The sequence below is a fragment of the Leucopleurus acutus genome (genome assembly GCF_964270905.1).
Source record: "Leucopleurus acutus genome assembly, chromosome: 6".
Classification (NCBI taxonomy): Eukaryota; Metazoa; Chordata; class Mammalia; order Artiodactyla; family Delphinidae; genus Leucopleurus; species Leucopleurus acutus.
The window spans coordinates 10,526,486-10,548,560 of NC_139149.1; the positions used below are offsets into that span (position 1 = coordinate 10,526,486).

Sequence of the window (22,075 nt, forward strand, 5' to 3'; positions counted from 1 at the left end):
TACATTCATTGATCCTCTACTATGTGCCAGCTAGTGCCAGAGAGAGGAACACATGGAAAACTGGCAGTGTAGGAAGAAAAACAAGAACTAAACCTTTAATTTTGATATGGTGGAATCAATTCTCTGTGAGTGGATGCTAAAGGGACAAGGGGGAGCAACGTCTAGGAAAGGTCTGGGTAGGCTTCTTGCAGGAGTTGACAAAGTTACTCAAGCAAAGACAGTGTAAGAAGAATCTCTGGTCAGGAGATTTGCATATGTGAAGACCCCGCTGTCTGAAGAAGTCACAGTCTAACAAGGTTAGAGCTAAGGATGTGAGGGTGCCTCAGAGAGTGAGATGACCTATATAAACCACCCAGTACAGTGCATGGCACTTAAAAGAAGCTCAAGGGATGTTCCTTCCCTTGCTCTTACGCTGTGCCTTGAGTAAAACCCAAACAGTCTCCATGCTCTTCCTTATTTCAAATCCTTCCTTTGATTCTCACCCTTGAAAAACACTCTCCTAAGACTTCTCTGCCTACCCAAGTCCCTCCCTTGTGTCCAGGCCAGACCAATCCTCCAAGAAGCCTTTCACCTCAGCTCATCCTGCTCTAATCTCTCTCCTCACAGGCTTGCAGGCACCTTGCAGTCAGATCCATGCACATAACTGCACACTACCTTGCATTACTTGTTTATTAACGGATGAAAAGATATTGGTCTTTCCTCCTGAAGGAGAGTAAAATCACTTCAGTGGCAGGTAGTGGTTTTGAATCACCGGGATCCTGACAACACCTATGATAGCTATCAATTAACAAAGTCTCTTGAAAAGGGAACCCTCCTACACAGTTGCTGGGAATGTAAATTGGTGCAGCCGTTATGAAAAACCATATGGAGGTTCCTTAAAAAACTAAAAATAGAGTTGCCATATGATCCAGCAATCCCACTCTTGGGCACATATCTGGAAAAGCTCTAACTCAAAAAGATATATGCACCCGCATACTCATAGAAGCACTACTTACAATAGTCAAGACATGGAAACAACCTAGGTGTCCATTAACAGATGAATGGATAAAGAAGATGTGGTAAATATATACACAATGAAATACTATTCAGCCATGAAAAAGAATGAAATAAAGCCATTTGCAGCAACATGGATGGACCTAGAGATCATCATACTAAGTGAAGTAAGTCAGACAAAGACAAATATCATATGGTATCATTTATATGTGGAATATAAAAAATGATGCAAATGAACTTACATATAAAACAGAAATAGACCCACAGACATAGAAAACAAACTTATGGTTACCAAAGGGGAAAGGTGGTGGGGAGAGATAAATTAGGAGTTTGTGATTAACATATACGCACTACTCTATATAAGCTGTGACAAAGTGAGAGAGTGGCATGGACATATATACACTACCAAACGTAAGGTAGATAGCTAGTGGGAAGCAGCTGCATAGCACAGGGAGATCAGCTCGGTGCTTTGTGACCACCTAGAGGGGTGGCGTAGAGAGGGTGAGAGGGAGGGAGACGCAAGAGGGAAGAGATATGGGAACGTATGTATATGTATAACTGATTCACTTTGTTATAAAGCAGAAACTAACACACCATTGTAAAGCAATTATACTCCAATAAAGATGTTAAAAAAAAAAGAATAAATAGGTACAAGTCAAAAAACAAAAAATAGATAACCAACATGGACCTACTATACAGCACAGGGACCCATACTCATTATCTTTTAATAATCTATAATGGTAAAAATCTGAAAAAGAATATATATTTATATATAACTGAATCATTTTGCTGTACACCTGAAACTTATACATTGTAAATCAATTATACTTCAATAACAAATTAATTAATTAAAAAATAAATTTTTGAAAACCGCTGTCTTTCTTTCACTTATTGTGCTTTTCTCCAACTTCTTATGTAAACATCCAGCCATTCAACTATGACCAAACACAATGATGAAGTAACCTGGAGCACACTGCTTGGACATTTCTGTTTAGAATCTATTCTCAGAACACTACTCTTCCGCCTTTTACGTTACCATTTTTATTTCGTTCTTCCTTTTTCTTTCCTCACACTTCCTTCTTAGTTGTGTCTCAATCGTATCTCTTCTTGAGCCCCTTGGCCCACCATATCTGATTGACTTCAACGATTCAAAAGGCTTCAGCAACTATACACCCAGTGATTACGATCTTTCCCCCGGGACCTGACTCTGGGATGTCCAGGTACTTCTGCATAGGTAACATATCTCCAGGCAAACATCATGCCCCAAACTGAACTGAAGATTTCATCTGCTAAGTCTTTGCCTCGGTCTGCATGTCTTCCATCTGTTCAAATGATAGATGACATGGATCAGGGGCTTTGCATTTGCCAGACACAAGGCTAAATACTTTATGGGAATTTTTTAATTTAATCCTCATGATATTTCCATTACGTAGCTGCTATTACTAGCCACGTATCACAAACGAGGACATTAAAGCACACAGCACTCACATAACTCACCCTCGGTTATACATCTTGTAAGTTGTAGAGCCTGGATTTAACTGTCAGGCCCAGAGCGACCTGGGGACTTAGTCACTACATCCTTCATTCGTGAAGTCTTCCAAGCTACAAAGCTACAAGCCATCCTTCTCTCTGCTGTATTCGATTTGTCTCCAAGTCTGTTTGATCCAATGTTAGATATGCCTTTCAAGTCAGATCCCTTCTTTCTAGCTTGCTCTCTCATTATTTGCTGCTCACATAATTGCAAATAGCATCGGATCTCTCCCTTGCGCCCAACACATACCCAACTTGGACCCTTGCACCCAACATGAAGTTGTCTTCCAACTTCGGTGCACGTTCTACGACACAATCACAGTTAGAGTTCCAAAAAGAACTTACAAAATAAAAAAAACAAACAACAAAATATATATTAGCAAGTCAATTCTCAGCATTAGAACAAAACCAAGAAACTGTGGCTGGCTCCTAGGTGCTCAACAGAGAAACAAGCTCCTTCTCAATGAATCACCCATCTTCTCTTCTGTCTGCAAATCCTGATTCTCCTTTCCTCCATTTCACCTTAGATTCCAGCTGTGCTAAGCATCTCATAGCACTCCCTGCTGCACGACACTTCATGTGTCTCTGTCTTTTGTTCTTTCTCATCCTTCAAGCCTCTGCTCAAATGTCAATTATTGTGAAAACTTTCTCACCTCCCCCAGAAAGGGACAGTGCCCTTATCCCAGTAACTCCACATTACTGTGTGCTCCTATCTGATTTATCCATCTGTGTGTACAGCCAACAGCAGATACCTATGATGTGTCAGGGATTAGACAAAAGGTTGGGGACACAGAGAATATTCAGACACCATCCTGTCCTTACAGATTCCCCATTTAATGGCACAATGAGTTATCTTTTTCTGCGTAACTGTCTGTCTCACCAATTACATGATATGCCCTGGATGTCACCAGTTCTTTAGATATGGTTAGTACAAATGTAAGCAAGACACAGTTCCTCCCCTAAAGGAGTTTAGAGTCTCAGTGGGGGAGTTAACATGAATAAAGGTAATGATGACACCAAAGGTTAGTGTCATAAAATGAAGCAGGGTGTGGATTCAACAATTCATTCCTACTGTATAGCACAGGGAACTCTTCTCAATATTCTGTAACAACCTAATTGGGAAAAGAATTTGAAAAAGAACGGATACATCTACATGTATAACTGAATCGCTCTGTTGTACACCCGAAACTAACACAGCATTGTTAATCAACTGTACTCCAATATAAAATAAAAAGATAAAAAAATGCATTACTGTTTTTGTTTTTCTTCTTCTACTTTAGGTAGCTAGTTACAGCTTAGAACAGCTGCTGATGGCATTCAGGGTTAACCCTGGAGATGAATTTTCTTTAGATCTTGATAGGAAACCCACAGAATAATATTAGGATATGAGTTGAACTGAGCAAAGAGATATGAGTCCTGCTTCTAAATAAACCTCTTATTACCAGAATCCCCTACTGTCTCTAACCTTTCATTTCAACCATGAAATATCATGCAGTGAGAGGACCATTTACCTACTGCTAAAATAGCTAAAGTGTTATCCCTCTATGATGGCTACCTTAGAGGCTGATTGTCAGACAACTTGATATGCTCCCAATCAATACCTGGCTATTCATTGCCCAATGGGGGAGGCACTATGTCAAGCTTGGGAGAGGAGGAAAGCAGACATCTTCTTGCCAAGCTGAAAAGTGAGCTGAAAGGCATTGTTAGGATGTCGGAGAGGCTACATGGTAAAAAGGGATTTGCAAAGGCTGAAAAACAGTGAAGAGACCCCGGAAAAGGGTCCATGTGAATGTGATCAGATATAGATACTGAGGAGATCAAGGATAGTCCCACTCATGAGGAGACATGTGGAAAATGAGGAGTAAGTACTTGGGTCCTTACCGAGTCCGGGCAAGGTAAGAGTCAGTCAGTTGCCTGGTTCCTCACATCAGATGTGCTTTCAAAAGGTACATACTTGTTGAATGATTAAATACAGTTCTGTAGAGATAATCTTATTCCTACTGCATAATTCACCTATAAAACCTTATTCTTCATCTGGAATTCATCATGAGGGTCCATAATAATTTCCATGTCAATATGCAAATGTGTTATGGGACTTCCCTGGTGGCATGGTGGTTAAGAATCCACCTGCCAATGCAGGGGACATGGGTTCGAGCCCTGGTCTGGGAAGATCCCACATGCCGTGGAGCAGCTAAACCCGTGTGCTACAACTACTGAAGCCCGCACGCCTAGAGCCCATGCTCCACAACAAGAGAAGCCACAAGAATGAGAAGCCCGCACACTGCAAGGAAGAATAGCCCCCGCTCACCGCAACTAGAGAAAGCCCGCACGCAGCAACGAAGACCCAACGCAGCCAAAAATAAATAAATTAATTAATTTTAAAAGTATGCAAATGTTTTAGTAAAAACATGTAAAATAGTTTTATAACATATAGTAAACAATTCTGGCTTAGAAGGTGAAACAAGATGTCTCAAAAAATAGTGATCAGAGTATAAACTGTAGCAAGACTTTAGGAAAGCTAGTTGAAATGTGAATCAAGATCCTTAAAATGATTCATAATTTTGACTCAAATATGCCATTCCTATGCCCAGTTCAAGAAAACAATGGAACAGGTGGGGTTAAAATTTATTTAAGCACAAAGATGCCCACTGTGGTATTGGTTAGAATAATAAATATTTGGAAACAACACAGGGTTCCTCATCCCCCACCCAAAAAAAAGATTAAAATGGTTGAATAAAAACAAGAAACCATTAAATAGACTATTTATTATGCAGTCATTAAAGTCATATTTATAGATACTGCAATAACGTGTGAAAAGCTTTGGTAATAAAGGGAAGTGAGCTCAGATTTCCCCTAGGGGAAATTGCTTTATGGGAATACCACTTGGGCTTCAGGAATGAATGAAAAGAGCTATTTTCCCTTTCTTGAGTCAGGCAAACATCTGCATTGTCCCAAATCACAGTATATATATTCTACCATCACACCTTGGCTCTCGGCAACCTCTGTTTTCAATAGGCTTCCCTCGTCTTTTTATCCATTTTAATTTGAGCTGTCTTTCAAGTGCTGACTCAAGCTACTTCCTTCTAGGATGATTTCATGATTATTCTAGAACACAAAAATGTTCTCACCTCTCCGTCTTCTAGAACTGCATTTTCTATCTGGTATCACAATATCCTACTGGGTCTCAAGCAGTATGAAAGACGTCATGAATGTCCCATCACTAAGTTCATATACACAGTTTTGCAAAATGTCTTCGTTATTTGAGAAAGGAAATAAGATATGGGGCTTATTTTGCATCACAGACAGATTCCCTCTATTTAAATCCCAGCTCCTTCATTTGCTACATATGTTACCTTGAGGAGGATACGTAACCTTCTGGGCTTCAGTGTGCTCATCTATAAAATGGGGAGAATAATAATACCCACATCACTTTATCATTATGTTGTAGACTAATCTATGATTAAGCTCCCATAACAAAACCTCTTCCTTTTAATCTTAACTTGGATTCATAATATACCATGGCCAAGATATACCTTGAGTACTCAGTAGTTTGTCTTCAATTACACAACCTTCTAAACGTGCACATTTTAGAAAACCAATAACCAGCTCTAGTGATCAGAAGGCTCTGATCACTGGGTGGGTTGCCAGGACTTAATCTGGGCTGAAAACATTATTTTACCTTCAGTTTTCCCTCTGGCAAATAGGATACAACTTAGGGGAGAAAGTTGCTGACCGAAGCAACTTACAGACATAATGTTTAATGTCAGTTCATGGGATAAGTGATGGCCTCATATTTCCTTCTTCTGTGGGGAAGCTGCCACAGATTGGAGAGGAACTGCCCACATAATCATCATATCTTGTTAAGCAGGAGGCTTTGAACCAAGTGTGTTTGAAAAGTAACATAACTTGTGTACCCAAGTAACATAACTTGTGTACCCAAGTTCTTTATATGTCATCAGGTAAGGAGGAAAGAAAATTGAAATGCAATGATGAAGTATCTACTTTATTATTATTTTGTGTGTGTGTGGTACGCGGGCCTCTCACTGTTGTGGCCTCTCCCGTTGCGGAGCACAGGCTCCGAACGCGCAGGCTCAGCGGCCATGGCTCACGGGCCCAGCCACTCCGCCGGCACGTGGGATCCTCCCGGACCGGGGCACAAACCCGCGTCCCCCGCATCGGCAGGCAGACTCTCAACCACTGCGCCACCAGGGAAGCCCAGACATACCTACTTTTAACAGCAACCTACCATGTTTAAGGACTTTGGGAATTCCCATTGTACCATTCCTTAGAGTTCGTCATACCTTCCTCCTCAGCCAGACCCCTCTCTTATCCACAAAGCGAGATAGAAAGAAGCGAATCATATCTGTCGTTAGTCCTATCGGTTCACATTTACTAGGATGCACCGAGAATGAAAAAAACCAAACCAATCCTAAAGAGCACAAAAAGACAAAAGACCAGTAGTCAAGAAATTACGAGTTTTAAGCATCATTATAAATGTCTTACAAATCTAAAGGTCTTGCATCGACTCTTCTGATTGTGCATGACTGTTTCAAGGAATTACAGCCCAACACACCAAGGGCATTACCATTTCCACACTAGCATGTTTGCGAACTTGCTTGTTTTGCTTTTACCTGAGGGGATCCTCTGTTCTGTTTTCTGTATTTTAGCAGCTCTCATTTCTGATGCCCTACATTCGGGACACAGATTTTCTGAAGGCAGGAAAGCATGACTTGATTTACTCAATTTACACATGTGACGCAAAACAGTGCCCCTCGCCCAACTGGGGGGAAGAAGAGGGATTAGTTAAAGAGAGACGAATTTTTGAATTGCATAGGCATCCAAACCTCACAGCCACCCAAGCACCTCTGATCTGTCCTGGCTGGGTGCCCAGAAGGGAAGGAGGGGTTTAATAGTGTTGCAGCCCATGGTATAAACCCTGAGTAATGTCACAGAAAGGGGGATAAAAAGAGAATGAGGTTTTGAAGGCTTGGTATGTTAAGTTTCCTGCTCATCAACTTTGACAGTGTTCCTTTAAAAATCAGCACCTCACATCCGTCGACTTTTAAGTTCATGCTTTTTTTATGGAGTTGGAAATCTTCTATTTTTAGCATTTTTAGCACCTATATTTAGGATGGATAAATTTAAAGGAGGAGAGCATCCATAGAGATGAAATTCTCAAAATATTATTAAATTACTTTAGGAGAAAGTGAACAGAATAAGATTTACAAACCATAGGAATGTTATCATATGATTTGGTCAGTATTTGGATAGTTCTGACTTAAATCTTCAAGTTTCTCTCATCTCACTATTAAACTGATGGCCACTCTGGTTGCCTCTGAGCTTCTTACAAGAGCATTGTCCATACAATCTGGACAGTCCTGTATGTGTCCTACAATGTATCTGTCCAAGTATATGTTGTTCTTGGCTGTTTAGGGATAATAGTTCTGGAACCGGACTCAACATTAATAGATTGGGGGGCTTCCCTGGTGGTGCAGTGGTTAAGAATCTGCCTGCCAATTCAGGGGACACAGGTTTGGGCCCTGGTCCGGGAAGATTCCGCATGCCGCAGAGCAACTAAGCCTGTGTGCCACAACTACTGAGCCTGCATGCCACAACTACTGAAGCCCACGTGCCTAGAGCCTGTGCTCCACAGCAGGAGAAGCCACTGCAGTGAGAAGCCCGTGCACTGCAATGAAGAGTAGCCCCAGCTTGCTGCAACGAGAGAAAGCCCACATGCAGCAACGAAGACCCAACACGGTCAAAAATTAATTAATTAATTTTTTAAAAAAATTATAGATTGGTATTAATTGAGAATCTTAAATAAAAACTTGTAATTTTAGCCCTAAAATGGTCCACAAGATTTTGTTAGTTTTCCTTTACAGGATCTGTGCAAAAACAAGCTCCAGCGTGTTAAAATTTTGTCCTTGTTCAAGTATAAGAGTTTGCTAAAAATTAAATCTAATCTCACTCAGTCTGTTGTTCACTGTTCCAAATCTCTAAATAGAAAATTTTAAGTAAGTTATATCATTATAAAGCCAGGCAGTGTTTCTCACTTCTACAGGCAGCTAACAGTAATAATGTCATCTCATGATGGCCAATGGGCTATTTCTTCTCTGATTTGCTTGGCCTCCTCTGTGGTCACCATTGGTGAATGTTACATTACAAGGCATAGAAGAGGCCACAGAATGGCTGAGAGGTCTGCAGGGATGAGAGCATCAGCGCTGTTCATCCTGGATCAGAGTCTGATTCTAGCCCAGCTGGCATCTACCGTTCCCTTTCTGCATTCTGAGTGCCATGCCAGGAACAGCAAGGACTTAAGGAAAACAGGTGAGATCTGGCCCTGAGTGATAGTCTCCTTGAAGTCCTCAGAATAGGTCCAGCCTTGGTTTGGCTCTTACATTATCCTAGAGGGCCCTTCTCCCACTCCTCTACCTTCTAAGTCAATTTTGAAGTTCACATTTTCTGTGAAATCTCCTACAACTATAGCCAGCACCTTCCAATTACATCTTTGTCAGTTAAACTTACAGTTCATTTCACACAGTTTGACATACAATTCTCCAAACAGCAAACCTTCTCTATTTTGTCATGTGTTTTTTTTTTGTTTGGTGACCCTGACAGGACTATCAAATTATGGAAATCATGGCACTGCTGTTCTTCCTTTACTTTTTCCTCCTCTCCCCTTATTCTCTGTGTGCTCCGGGTTCCTCACTTCCTGCTTCCTTTCTTACCATTTACTGTCAGAACTCTCCCGCCATGTGAAACTACTTACAGTTTCAGTTTCCTGTTTTCTTTTCCTTGTCTGCCACATTCCTATCACGAGATCAGCTCAAACCTTCTATCTGAAGCCTCCCCAACATGGACACACAGACATTATCAGTACTTATCACCAATATGCTGGTTCTATTGTCTCAGATACCATGGTAAGATGACACTTCCTACCCCCTTGAAGTTAGGTGCTCATGGGACTTTATTTGGCCAATGATTCCATGAGTGGAAGTAACATTTGCCACTTCCAGGTAGAAGTGTCCAAGTAGAAACTTCCAGGTAGAAGCTTTTAAAAACACATGTTTCCTTGTGCATCCCTCTCCCTGACAGGGCAACATTCCAGATGATGGAGTCTCTGTCAGCTTCCCAGAATAAGAACATCTTTGGAAGAGGGTCCCCTGCAGACGTGTGATATGCAGGTAACACAGGCATGACTCAACTGCTCATTACTTACGCCACCGAGATGCAGGTTGTTTATTGCACAGCCTAACTTAGCCCATCTAGAAAATGCAGTTGACTTCAGAGCTCTTCTTTGTGTGCCTACAGCACCTTGTCTTTCCTCTACCTCAACACTTATCCTATTTCCTTTCTGTCTTCCTGGTAGACCTTGAGCTTCATGATGATATGGCTTTGTATTTGTGCATCCTCTATGATCACCACAGTGTTTGGCATAGAGTATGCTCTCAAGAAACACACATTGGGGACTTCCCCGGTGGCGCAGTTGTTAAGAATCTGCCTGCCAATGCAGGGGACATGGGTTCGATCCCTGGTCCAGGAAGATCCCACATGGCGTGGAGCAACTAAGGCCATGTGCCACAACTACTGAGCCTGCACTCTAGAGCTGGTGAGCCACAACTACTGAGCCCAAGAGCCACAACTATTGAGCCCACATTTTGCAACTACTGAAGCTTGCACGCCTAGAGCCCATGCTCTGCAACAAGAGAAGTCACTGCAGTGAGAAGCCCCCGCACCACAACAAAGAGAAGCCCACACTCACAGCAACTAGAGGAAGCCCGTGCACAGCAGTGAAGACTGAACGCAGCCAAAAATTAAAAAAAAAAAAAAAAGAAACACACACTGAAGGAATGAATAAAACGTGCCCACCCCATGTTGAATATATCCTGACATTATCCCTGATATTCGTGGATTTTTGCCCATTCTACTGTGGGTAGGCATGAGTCTACTCACAGTTATGGCAGGTGGCGCCCACGTAACCTGTGTCACTGCAGTTACAGTAGAAGGTCACCCAGGACTGGAAGCAGCTTCCTCCATGTTCACAGTAGTTTGGCAAACACCTTGAGAGATGGAGCAAAGTCAAACAAAATAAACCAAATCAGTTGAAATAAGGGGAAAAACAAAAACGTCTTATATCCAACTACATGAATTAATGGTAGAAATCGTTCTGCTCTACTCCCATTCCTGAGTGAGACTTGAATATGTGAACATAAGACAATGGTTTCACCATAAGAGGTGGGTCCAGCTGGTACTACTGGGCAAAGAAAGGCTCAGGGCTGATTTAGGCAATTAAATAAAGCATTTCAACACTGGGGCACATGTTCATTGACTTAAAGTTAATTTGAAGTGGTCAGAATTTATAAGGTTTTTTCACTTACTGTAGAACAAAATAGACAAAGATGTAATTTTGCATTTTGAAAAGGTTTTGCATTTTTAAAGGAAAGGGGAAAGGGGCAAATAATTGAGGTCATAATCCTCCTGCTTCTCTTTTGGGTGACGGCCAGGAATCTATTTTAAACTCCCCATGAATTTGAAAAGATGGTATCTGTTCAGTTAACATACTAGGAAATTCTATAATTATTAACAGAGCCAATAACACCCTTAAAATGAAGACTTTACTACTTATAATGAAAACAGTATGACTATTCTGAAAAATATTTTCACCATACACTTTAAAAACTCTCTGAAACATTCATATAAGTTAACCCAGAAATCACCCTTAGATGGCTCTATCTTTAGGATGTATTTCAAAACATAAAACTATGTGTGCTAATTATCCTTATTCACAATGATGCCGTGATGAATCCATGTAAGTTTCCAACATGAGAAGATTTCTTAGGAAAGTTGTAGTACATAATATTAATGGGCTATCATAAAGCTACTACAAATGATGTTAGCAAAAAGGATTAAAACAGACTGGGGGTCTTCCCTGGTGGCGCAGTGGTTGAGAGTCCACCTGCCGATGCAGGGGACATGGGTTTGTGCCCCGGTCTGGGAGGATCCCACATGCCGCCGAGCGGCTAGGCTCGTGAGCCGTGGCTGCTGAGCCTGCGCGTCCGGAGCCTGTGCTCCGCAACGGGAGAGGCCACACCAGTGAGAGGCCCGCGTACCGCAAAAAAAAAAAAAAAAAAAAAAACACTGGGACTGGATTAAGTGAAAATTCAAGATGTGAAGCATAACAAGGACAAACGTTAAGTGTCACTTGGGCCAAGGGGAGTGAAGGCAACATTCATTTCTTCTCGACAAAGATCACAGACTTCAGGGTTATATATATCTGAGCACAAATCCCAGCTCAGCAATTTACTGCATGGTGTCTTTAGGTAATTCTCTTCATCTCTTACATACATGATTTAAAATCTCTACACTCCGGGTACTGTTCTCCTAAAAAATAACCAGGCAAGTGCTCAATATGTATAACAAATAAGATTAAGAGTAAAAGCAATTCTAAACACTGAAATTTTTGAAAACAATCTTTACGGGAAGAGTAAAATCTCATGAATTTCAACAGGGATAGGGAATAAACAGCGAAATCACAGAAGTGGTATAATACAACAAAAGGGTTCATTGTGCAGCCTCCGAAAATGTGAGGCAAGGAAAAGTAAGATGATTTACCCTAAGTGTCCTACATAGGTAGGAAACCCTCCAGCAATGATTGTTTCAAAGCCCAGAAACTAATATTCCTGAATATGTCCAGACATATTATTAGAAATGTTCTGCTCAGCACAGCAAACACACTATTGTGCTGACAGGGCTTCTGTTTGGGAAAAACCTTTTGATAACTCCATGGTGTCCAGCTAAGGCTTAAAAACACAGAAAAAAGCAGGGAGGGGGGGGAAGGGACTCAGCAATTTTGCTCTGGAATATGATCACAAAATCCAACCAATCAATAAATAAACCAAAACATGAGCCCTTCCCTACTGCACATTCTACCCTTCCTCTGGATTCCCCCACCCAGCTTGGTGGAAAAGAAACAGGCTTGTTACTCAGATAAACCACAGGTTTCTTCCCCCCCACCCCCGACACCAGTAACATTGTGCTGTGGGGAAGTTAGATAAACTTGAAGCAAAAGTGTCCTCACGAGCAAACTCCAAGCAAGAACCTCTGCCTCTGGGCGTGCCCTGATAGAGAGCCTGTGAAGGCCCACCCTCCTCCACACCTTTCTTCTTTCGCATCCAGAACTTGCTTGTTTCTGAATACTGCTTCTCCTGCAGTGTACTTTTCTCAAGATCTTTCCCCTCTGAACCTCTCAAATTCTTACATGACATGTCTATGGCTGCTCTATCCCACCCCATCCCACTCCCCTCCCCCAATCTCACACACACACACACACACACACACACACACACACACACGAGTCAGATTCCATGATTGACAAACAATGGTATTACTGTTCCCCTCCCTCCACCAAGAAAAAGTTAATTGCTTTAAAGATGGAAAGCTGAGCAAAGCCAGGTCAGTAGGTAGTTATCCTCTAGTTCTTTTGGTTTTGGCACCAAGAAAGTTCAGATCAGCCCCTTTTTGGATGACTGAAGCTATAAGATAAAAACTCAGAAGTTGTCATTGGCCATGTTTTCAGCCATGAGAAGAAAGCTTATCTGCAGTGAAAGAGAGAAAAAAATGCTGAGGTCCAGAATGCAGCAGAAAAGACAGATGGAGAGAATCCTGACAATATTTGTATGGCAGGTCTCTGCTGTTTCCAAGATTAGGTTGCATCCCTGAACTTTCTGAGGGCTGGTTGTTTTAATCTAGCTTAGATTCTGTGAGACAACCCAAGATCTTTCTGGGAAAACCCCTTATGTATTCAGGCTAGCTTGAGTTGGGATTCTCTTATTTCCAACTAACAATCTTAACTTTTTGTAAATCAGCATCCTATAAATACAAACAGCAATAGAAACACATTTTTCCTTACAATTTTACACTTTAAAGTATTTTTAAAACTCAATATTGCCAAGCTAAGTGGGGCGTGTAGGGGGAGGGATCTTGTGGAAAAGTATAAGAACTAGCTGGGTACTTTGAACATACTTAAAAAGCCTCGCACAGACCTTGTATTACAGTGTTACTAAGCTCAATTTACCAAAGAATATGTAGGCTAGAAATTCATTTGTTTATGGTCACTCAAAAAAAATGATGTATTTCTGAGAGGGAAAAAGAGTACCTGGGGAAAGAAAAGCATCTAATATTCCTAGAACGAGAAAAAATTGAATGAATACTTACAGGGCTGCCTTTGAGCTTGGTTCATTTTGGTTCAATGCACACTGTGATTAGAAAAACTCATTTGTAAAGTAGACACTCAAAATAAAAGATGTATAGCCCCAACTGGCTTATTTAAAAAGGGCAGTTTTAGGAGTATAATTTCCGTGTTCTTTAATCAGTTCATTTTAACTGGTGTTTTGTTTCTTTTTCTCTCTACTTGGTATACACTGAGCACTTGAGACATGAATGCAGAAAGAGGCCAGTGTGGAACTACGCAAGTGAATAGAACTCATTAAGTGTGAGGACAGTGACAATCTTAGGTGTAAGGCACTGAATTCAATTTGCTATGAGATAATCATGCTGAACAACTACCTTCTAAAATCCTAATGATATTTCATATATAGCTGAATCAGATGTGCCTTCTTGTGGTGTACGACGATTAATAAACAGCTTTCAGCAGAAACACAACTGTTGATGTCATACTCTTCAGAAGCCCAAAGAAGCATCATGATGTGTGCCAGCAAGGACTCGGAGAGCAGGGCACACGCATCAGAAGCTGTTTGTGTCTCTCTAAAAGTAGGATGTGCATAATTTGAAGGGAGATGAACGAAAGAGTTGAAGAAAAGGCAGAAAAGAATTAGGAATGGAAGGAGAAAAGAAAAAAATATAACAGGGACAAAAGCGTTATACGAGTTTTATATGAGAAAGTATAATTTTCCCCGAAATCAAAACTTCTTCCAAAAGGAAAGGCTCATTGCTAGCTGGAGCTGTGGACCACCCAGGTAAGAGATGACGTGGGCGGAAGAGTTGTTCAGAGTGGCCCATGGACCTCATTAATGGTCCCGCCCAGCCTTCCGTGGCATATGGTTCTGGCTCACAGTTGTTTGGTGGTGTGCTTTCTTGTTCGCAGGGAGATATGAAGGAAAAGAAAATGCTTCTTAAAGATGCACAGCAAGGGAGACAGTTAGATAAGCTTCTTCAAAGAGAGTGTTTTACAGAATACTGAGAGACTGACCTACTCCAAAGACTAGAGTCCAGTTTCAAGCATCTTGGCAAGCATATTTTCTGCCAAATACACTTCGCCCCCCCTCCCCCCGGGCATTAGGAAGAACAAAGGGACCCCTGCCGTTTTCCTTGAGAAAGATCAGAGTGGTTCTTTCCCTAACTTAGCTTTCACTGAGGCCAAGCACAAGTTTCCAGCTGGAGCAGACCAACCCTGGGAAAAGCATTAAGAAAGCAGGGGGAATCAACATAGTTTTGGAAAATATAGTCAGTATGTTTATAATTTAGAAAGTTTCAAAGGATCAATATGAATTTTCGGCTTCTCTTAAACGAAGATCAGATTACTGAGAACAGTCATTGCAAATCTCCTGATTTTCCACGTCAGTGACTTCCAAGTTTATATTTCAAGTTCAGTCTTCTCTCCTGAATTCCAGACCCATAAATCCAGCTGCCTGCTTCAAAGTTCCACTTGGGTGTCAGATGTTTCAAACTGCATGTCCAAACCTGACTTTCTGATCTCATACTTCGCCTCCTGCCCCCCAAGTTCTCTACTCACATCCTTCACTATCAGAGGAGGGCAACTCCATACTTACCATTCTCCAGATCCCAACACTTGCAAGTCCCCCCCACTTCCCTCACAGCCCTCATCTGAGGGACGAGTACATGTCTCTGGCTCTGCTTTTAGAATCTGTTCTGCATCTGACCACTTCTTGTCACCTCCTGCTACCACTCTGGTCTGAGTCACCAGCATCTCTTGCCTGAACAACTGTGATCATCAGCCAACTGGTCTACCAGCCTCCATCTCCAATCCCTTCAGTATGTCCCCAACACAAAAGCAAGAGAGATCCTATTAACATCTAAGGCAGATTGAAACCCTTCAAGGGCTTTCTGTTTTAATCAAGGTAAAAGCAACATCTTTAAACTACCTACCAGCTCCTGCTGATCTGTACCCCCATCACTTCTCCAAATTCATCCCTACTCTTCTCCCTTTTCTACATCTCCCCCAGACATGCTGAACTCCTTGTTGTCCTTAAAGCACACCAGGGATGCTGCTTTGTCAGGGTCTTTGCACTGAAGTTCTCTTTGCCCAGGATGCTCTCCCCAACATGTCTACATGGCCCACTCCTCACCTCCTTCTTGTCTCTGATAAAATGGTGTTCTCAAGGAAGCCTGCCACAATCATGCTACTTAAAGTTGCATGATCCTGCAATCCCACTCCTGGACATTTATCTGGAGAAAACTATAATTTGAAAAGGTACATGTACTACTATTCACTGCAAAAAAACAAAAAAACAAAAAAAAACAAAAAAACAGATTCATTGCAGCTCTATTAACAATAGCCAAGACATGGAAGCAACCTAAATGTTCATCAACAGATGAATGGATAAAGAAGATGTGCTATATGGACACAATGGAATATTACTCAGACATAAAAAATAATAAAATAATGCCATTTGCAGCAACAAAGATGGACCTGGAGATTATCATACTAAGTGAAGTAAGCCAGACAGAGAAAGACAAATATCATATGATATCACTTATATGTGGGAATATTTCAAAAAATAATACAAATGAACCTACATACAAAACAGAAATAGACCCAGAGACATAGAACACAAGCTTATGGTTACCAAAGGGGAAAGTGGGGAGGAGCAATAAATTGGGAGTTTGGGATTAACAGATACACGCTCTTATATATAAAATAGATAACCAACAAGGACCCACTGTATAGCACAGGGAACTATACTCAATATTTTGTAATATCTTATAAGGGAAAAGAATCTGAAAAAGAATATATATATATATATATATATATATATATATATATATACACATATGAATGTGTATGTGTATAGATAGATAGATAGATGATAGATATCTGAGTCACTTTGCTGTACACCTAAAACTAACACAGCATTGTAAATCAACTATATTTAAATTAAAAGAAAATTATAAAGTAAAATTGCAACTCTCCTTCACTCAGCACCTCCAATCCCCTTTCCCAGCCTCCCTTACTTTTTCATCCTTAGCACTTCCTGTCTTCTAACACAATATACACTCTGCTTATTCATTAAGTTTATGATTTGTTACCTGTCTTCCCACAAAGGAAAGTAATCTCCATAAGGGCATAAGTTGTTTTCTATTTTGTTCACTGAGTATGCAACGTAGTAAACAGAGTGGGCACTCAAGAAGTGGCTGTTGATTGCATAAATAAATAAACTTTGTATGTCTGGGGTGCAATAGCCAGCCAAAGCTGTCCTCATTTAGCTAAGCCTCTTCAGCTAACCACAGCCTATCATCTCACCTTTACTATTACCTGCCTGACACTGAGCAGCACAATAAGAGCTGAGTGGGGTAGAGGGGAGACAAAGAGCTTCACCTTTTCTTAAGTGAAGAAATCTGAGACACGTAAAGGGAGCCTTCTGTGCAACCACAGGCAAGAAGCAATTTAGAGAGAGGAGACAGAAACCCAGGTGCAGGAGGGAAGAAGTAAGATGGACACCAGGAATGCGATCCTCTTCAGTGGCCTTTAAGGCTACGAGTAAATGATGCAATCTCTTTTCATTACTTGTAAGTACAATCTCTGAAGTACTTACAGAGATAATTTTCTACAAATTGGAGATGGTTTTGAAATGATGCAACTTAGTGCTCCTTTGAAGACATGTTTAAGCATTCCTGATAAGTCTGTGTACAATTTTTGATAAGTTTTAATGAGATAAAAAGTCTGTTTGAGAAATTCAATTTATCCATCTAGCTCTTGTTACCTTTAACCATATGTTAAAGAGTGCAATGATCTTTAACCAGCCTTGTGACTAACCTAATCACATTCAACCAAACATTCATGGTTAGTCTCCTACAAAATATCTCCACCAAGATTGGGGCGTTGTGGATTTGGCTTTCTTGAAGTCTTTCCCTTTGAAAGGAAACTTCAACATGTGCTCATGATCACATCTGAGATGTAGCTTTAATGTATTATTTTCTGTTTTATAGATGAAGATAGTAAGACAAGATGAGTGTAAATAACTTGTCCGTGTATGAAGTGATGGAGCCATGCCTCCTGTCACTGAAGGCTTACTCTCAAGCACTGTGCAGTCTTTCCACCACCAAATGTCACGTGATCTATCTCCTTAAAGTGAACTCCAAGCATGCATCTTAGAGCATCACTTCTGCTAAGGGTGCGGGGGGGGGGCTTCACACAGTTTCCCGCTGATTTCAGAAACTCGTTAGCAAACTTGGAGCTGTCAGTTTAGAGTTCTTAAAATATATTTTTCGTGGGAGAAGAGGTCTTGATGGCCATGACAAATGGGTTAATTGGGAATAAATAAATCCACAGGAGAGAATCAAGTATATATTTATTATATAATTAGCGTAATGATATGCTATATCATATATATATCATATCATCATATATCATCATATATATATGATATATAATTTACTCTATAAATCTCATGCAGTGGTGAAGTGTGGGGAAAGATTCTATTTCAACCACTTTTTGTTACTAATTTGTGAAATCTTTAAATAAGTAGTAAAGAAGATGACCCCTGTCCCTGCTCTGCTCTTGTTTTTATTTTAATTTTTTCAGATAACAAAGACTTTTTTCTGTATTTGCTAAGTCTATCTGAGTTAATGAGATTGTTTCTAGACTCTGCCTGCTTTGGGTGGAAGGGCCTTATAAGTTATTAATGCAAGCCAGACACAGCCTTTTAGCCTGTTCAAAAATTCAAAACTTTAACCTATTATTTAACATAAACTTAAGAATTATCTAATCTTACAAATATAGAAAAATGCAGAGACTCATCATGGTCTTAAGCAAAATGGAAAATGCATTCAGGAATACATTTGTCTTTGAATACAAGGATACAGACTTCATGGCCAGCCCATTATCAATGGTGTGGAGCACTTGACTGAGCATAGGGGCCAGAGTGGTCCAGGAGCACCACCAACAAGGATAACGTCTGCATGTTCATCTCTTTGCATAATAAGTGCCTATTTAAGGCATAAAATTTCTAATCCCCAAAATTTGTAAATTCAGTATCAACAGCTTAAGATAATCAAAGCCTTAGTATTAATGTTTTTGGGTGAAGAAGGAATATGGTAATGAAAGAAAAAAAAAAAAGGTCCCAAAGGTGATCTTGTCCAGAAACTTCTATATCATGCATCTTTCTGGGAAGAAACTAGCATTCTTGACTTTGAAAAAATTCTTTAAGCATATTTATAGTGAATTTTAATAAGATTAAGAGCAATGTCAGTAGATTGTAACCCTTAAGAGGAAGCTTACTTAGGACCTTAAATAGTCTTGCATCAAGTCAAGAAGTTTAATAATCATTAATTGACTACTTTTGTTATGTCTAACAAGGAATATCTAATTTTTCCTTTTTCATAAAATAGGACCTGCCAAGAGTTGGAGCTTTGAATTGGCCTGAGATAGGTTTTTTTTTCCTCTTGTAGCAAGATTCTATTAAAACCTTGAAAAGATTTTCTTAATAATTATTTGATATTTGTAATTTTTAAGGGAACTTGGCCTATTTATGAGCCTTGTAAACTCCAATTTAAAAAGTATAATATAACTGATTTAGACCTAAAAATCTTCCTTATTAGAACATCTCAAATAAATTAACTTCACCAAAGTTAAATGTTCATGTTTCTGAATATTTAACTTTGATAAATATTTGTTATTCTGTTTTTTAATGTCATAAATTAAACTACTTGGAGAGTAAATAAAACATATTATAAATTGGGTCATTTGTAGAGATGTGGATGGATCTAGAGACTGTCATACAGAGTGAAGTAAGTCAGAAAGAGAAAAACAAATATCGTATATTAACACATATATGTGGAATCTAGAAAAATGGTACAAATGAACCAGTTTGCAAGGCAGGAATAGAGACACAGATGTAGAGAACAAACGTATGGACACTGAGGGAGGAAAGTGGCTGGGGGCACTGGCGGTGGGATGAATTGGGAGATTGGGATTGACATATATACACTAATATGTATAAAATAGATAACTAATAAGAACCTGCTGTATAAAAAATAAATAAGATAAAATTCAAAAAAAACGTAGTTTACAATATTTGAAGGCATTTAAATAATCAAATCCATAAATGGCATTAAGCATTATTCAAAGTCTTTGCGATTTGATTGCTGATACTTGCTAGACTTATATGTAGAATACAATTTTATAAGCTGAGTTTTGAAAAGCTTAAACAACAGGGTTTTGAATTTGTAATTCTGAGAAATTTAATCTAACTCTTTGAAACAAAAAATAAACTTGTGAACAATCTAACCTGCCTACAAAATTCATCCTTTGTGAACAGCACTAGACCTTGGGCCCCCCACTTTGCCCCCTGCTCTCCCATCAGGCTCTGCACAATACCCAGAGCATCCCTGGGAGTGGCTTCCATTTGCTGAGTCTGAAGCACTGAATTCTGTCTCTGATCCCCCCGCTTCTGTGGGTCTCTTTGTCACCTTAAAGGATACTTTTTGGTGAAAATAACAAATTTTAGGTTTAATCTGCTAGCCAAAATTTCCTCCAAAATGCCCTAAACTCCCCTAAACAGTATTTAGGTGAATCTTTTTCCTTAAAACTAGGAAATCTTGGATTTTACTTTATTTTTCTTAATATGCAATTGTGAGGGGAAAAGAGTTACCTCCCTTTACTTGTATATATATATATATTTTAATATTGGGGTTTTTCTTTTTATTTTCTTTATCCTTTCTGGGTATTTCTTCTTGTTTAACATATTCCCCCCTCCATAACCTTGGCCAGTGTTTCCCTGTTATGTTCCTCACTGTTCATGCAGAGTGTGAAGACCATTGCCATGGATATAGTGGCATTTCCAGACCTTAAATTATGAATCTGCTTTGATTTAGCAATTCCACTTTTTGGAATAATGCCCCAGAACTGCTTTCTTACATGCACAAAGATATATGTAAAATTATTATCATTCTTAACAATTTAAAAATGGAAACATACTTCACCATTTTGGGAATGTTTAAATAAATAATGGTATGTCCACACTATGGAATGCTATGAGGCAATTAAAATGAATACATACATTGGAAAGTTCTTCATGTATAATATACTATTGAGTACATAAAACACATTGCAGAGTAACTTGTGTAGTTTCTGCTGTGATTGTCCTTGTTGTTATTAGAGAGAGAGAAAAAGTTCTGGAAGTAAACAGACCAAATTGATAATCTGTTAATAATAAACTGTGAGAATAAAAGTACCATCTTATTCTTTATATATCTCTGTGGGGGGGTCATTTATTTTACAATGAAACTAGAAAGAAATATATCCATGAGCTGATATTCATATTTTATTTTGCTATCGGACAAGAGCAAAGAGAAACTCATTCCACTCAGAAAATGGTCACTAGGAATTGATAGTCAAGCTGTCCCAAGACACATTCTTAGCCCAGGGATGCTACCAGCTGGTCAAGAGAAGATGTCCAGGTGAATGAGTCTTCTGCATAAAGCTACGGGAGGCTCAGCGAGGTCCCAGCTCACCAGCCCAAGCAAAGCAGGCATTCAAAGCCAGGTCTAATAGATCACCCTCATTAAACTTCCCTCATTAAACTCTGCAAATAAAATTCCATGGGTGAGGCCTCTGCTCCTTTGGAACAAAGCCCATCTGGTAATATAATCCTAATGATTACCATTCATTATGACCGTCTATCGATCCACGAATATTTTAAATCACTTGTAAAAATTTAAAGAAAATGGTCTTTGTCTAAGAAAATAAGCCAAATCGTTAACTGTGTGTGCCTGAATGCCTGTCTTTACTGCAGTTATTTAGACATGTGCAATCTTTAGAAACATGTGCACCCCCCAAAACATTCCCAACTCAAAAGCATCTAAAGAAAGTTAGATGCTTTCTAACTGTTAAAAGAGAAATCCGTCTAAAAAATGTTCAGTACATTTATATAAACACCTATAGAAATATTTTTCCTCACTATCAAATTGTCCTCTTCTCCTTTTCCCATAACAGATTGAAACGAATAGAACATCCATCGACAGGCCTCTGGAATTCCCAAATGTTCAGTTAAGTGGTTATCTATAAATGAGTCTGAATGTATTTACACTCCATGGAGTTACCTCCCTTTTTAAGAATTCTCATCCCTCCTTTATACAGCTGAAGGTCAGTTTCAATTTCTATATGCTTTCCTTAGAGACAGAAGAACAAAACATTTCAACTGTCCTCAAAATGCAAGCTGACTAATGTAAGTCTTTTAATAAAGCTCATACATAAAAAAAATCAGCCAGGTTGCCTTCGCTCCTTTGTCTGTTTGCTTTAATTAGCAGCCAACCACGTGGATCTTGTTTTGGTTAGATAGCTTTTCTGAAAGCT

General features: G+C 39.7%; 1 protein-coding gene across 2 annotated transcripts in view; it reads right to left on the reverse strand.

The window, feature by feature from the left end:
• The window catches only part of CNTNAP5 (contactin associated protein family member 5), a gene marked incomplete at both ends in the record, with an annotated part of 877,051 nt that overhangs the window by 309,289 nt on the left and 545,687 nt on the right, over positions 1 to 22,075 (reverse strand). For both annotated transcript variants that reach the window (XM_082841270.1, XM_082841269.1), the window contains one exon: positions 10,477 to 10,583. In XM_082841270.1, coding sequence (XP_082697396.1) covers positions 10,477 to 10,583 — 107 coding nt within the window. The remainder of the gene's footprint in view (positions 1 to 10,476; positions 10,584 to 22,075) is intronic.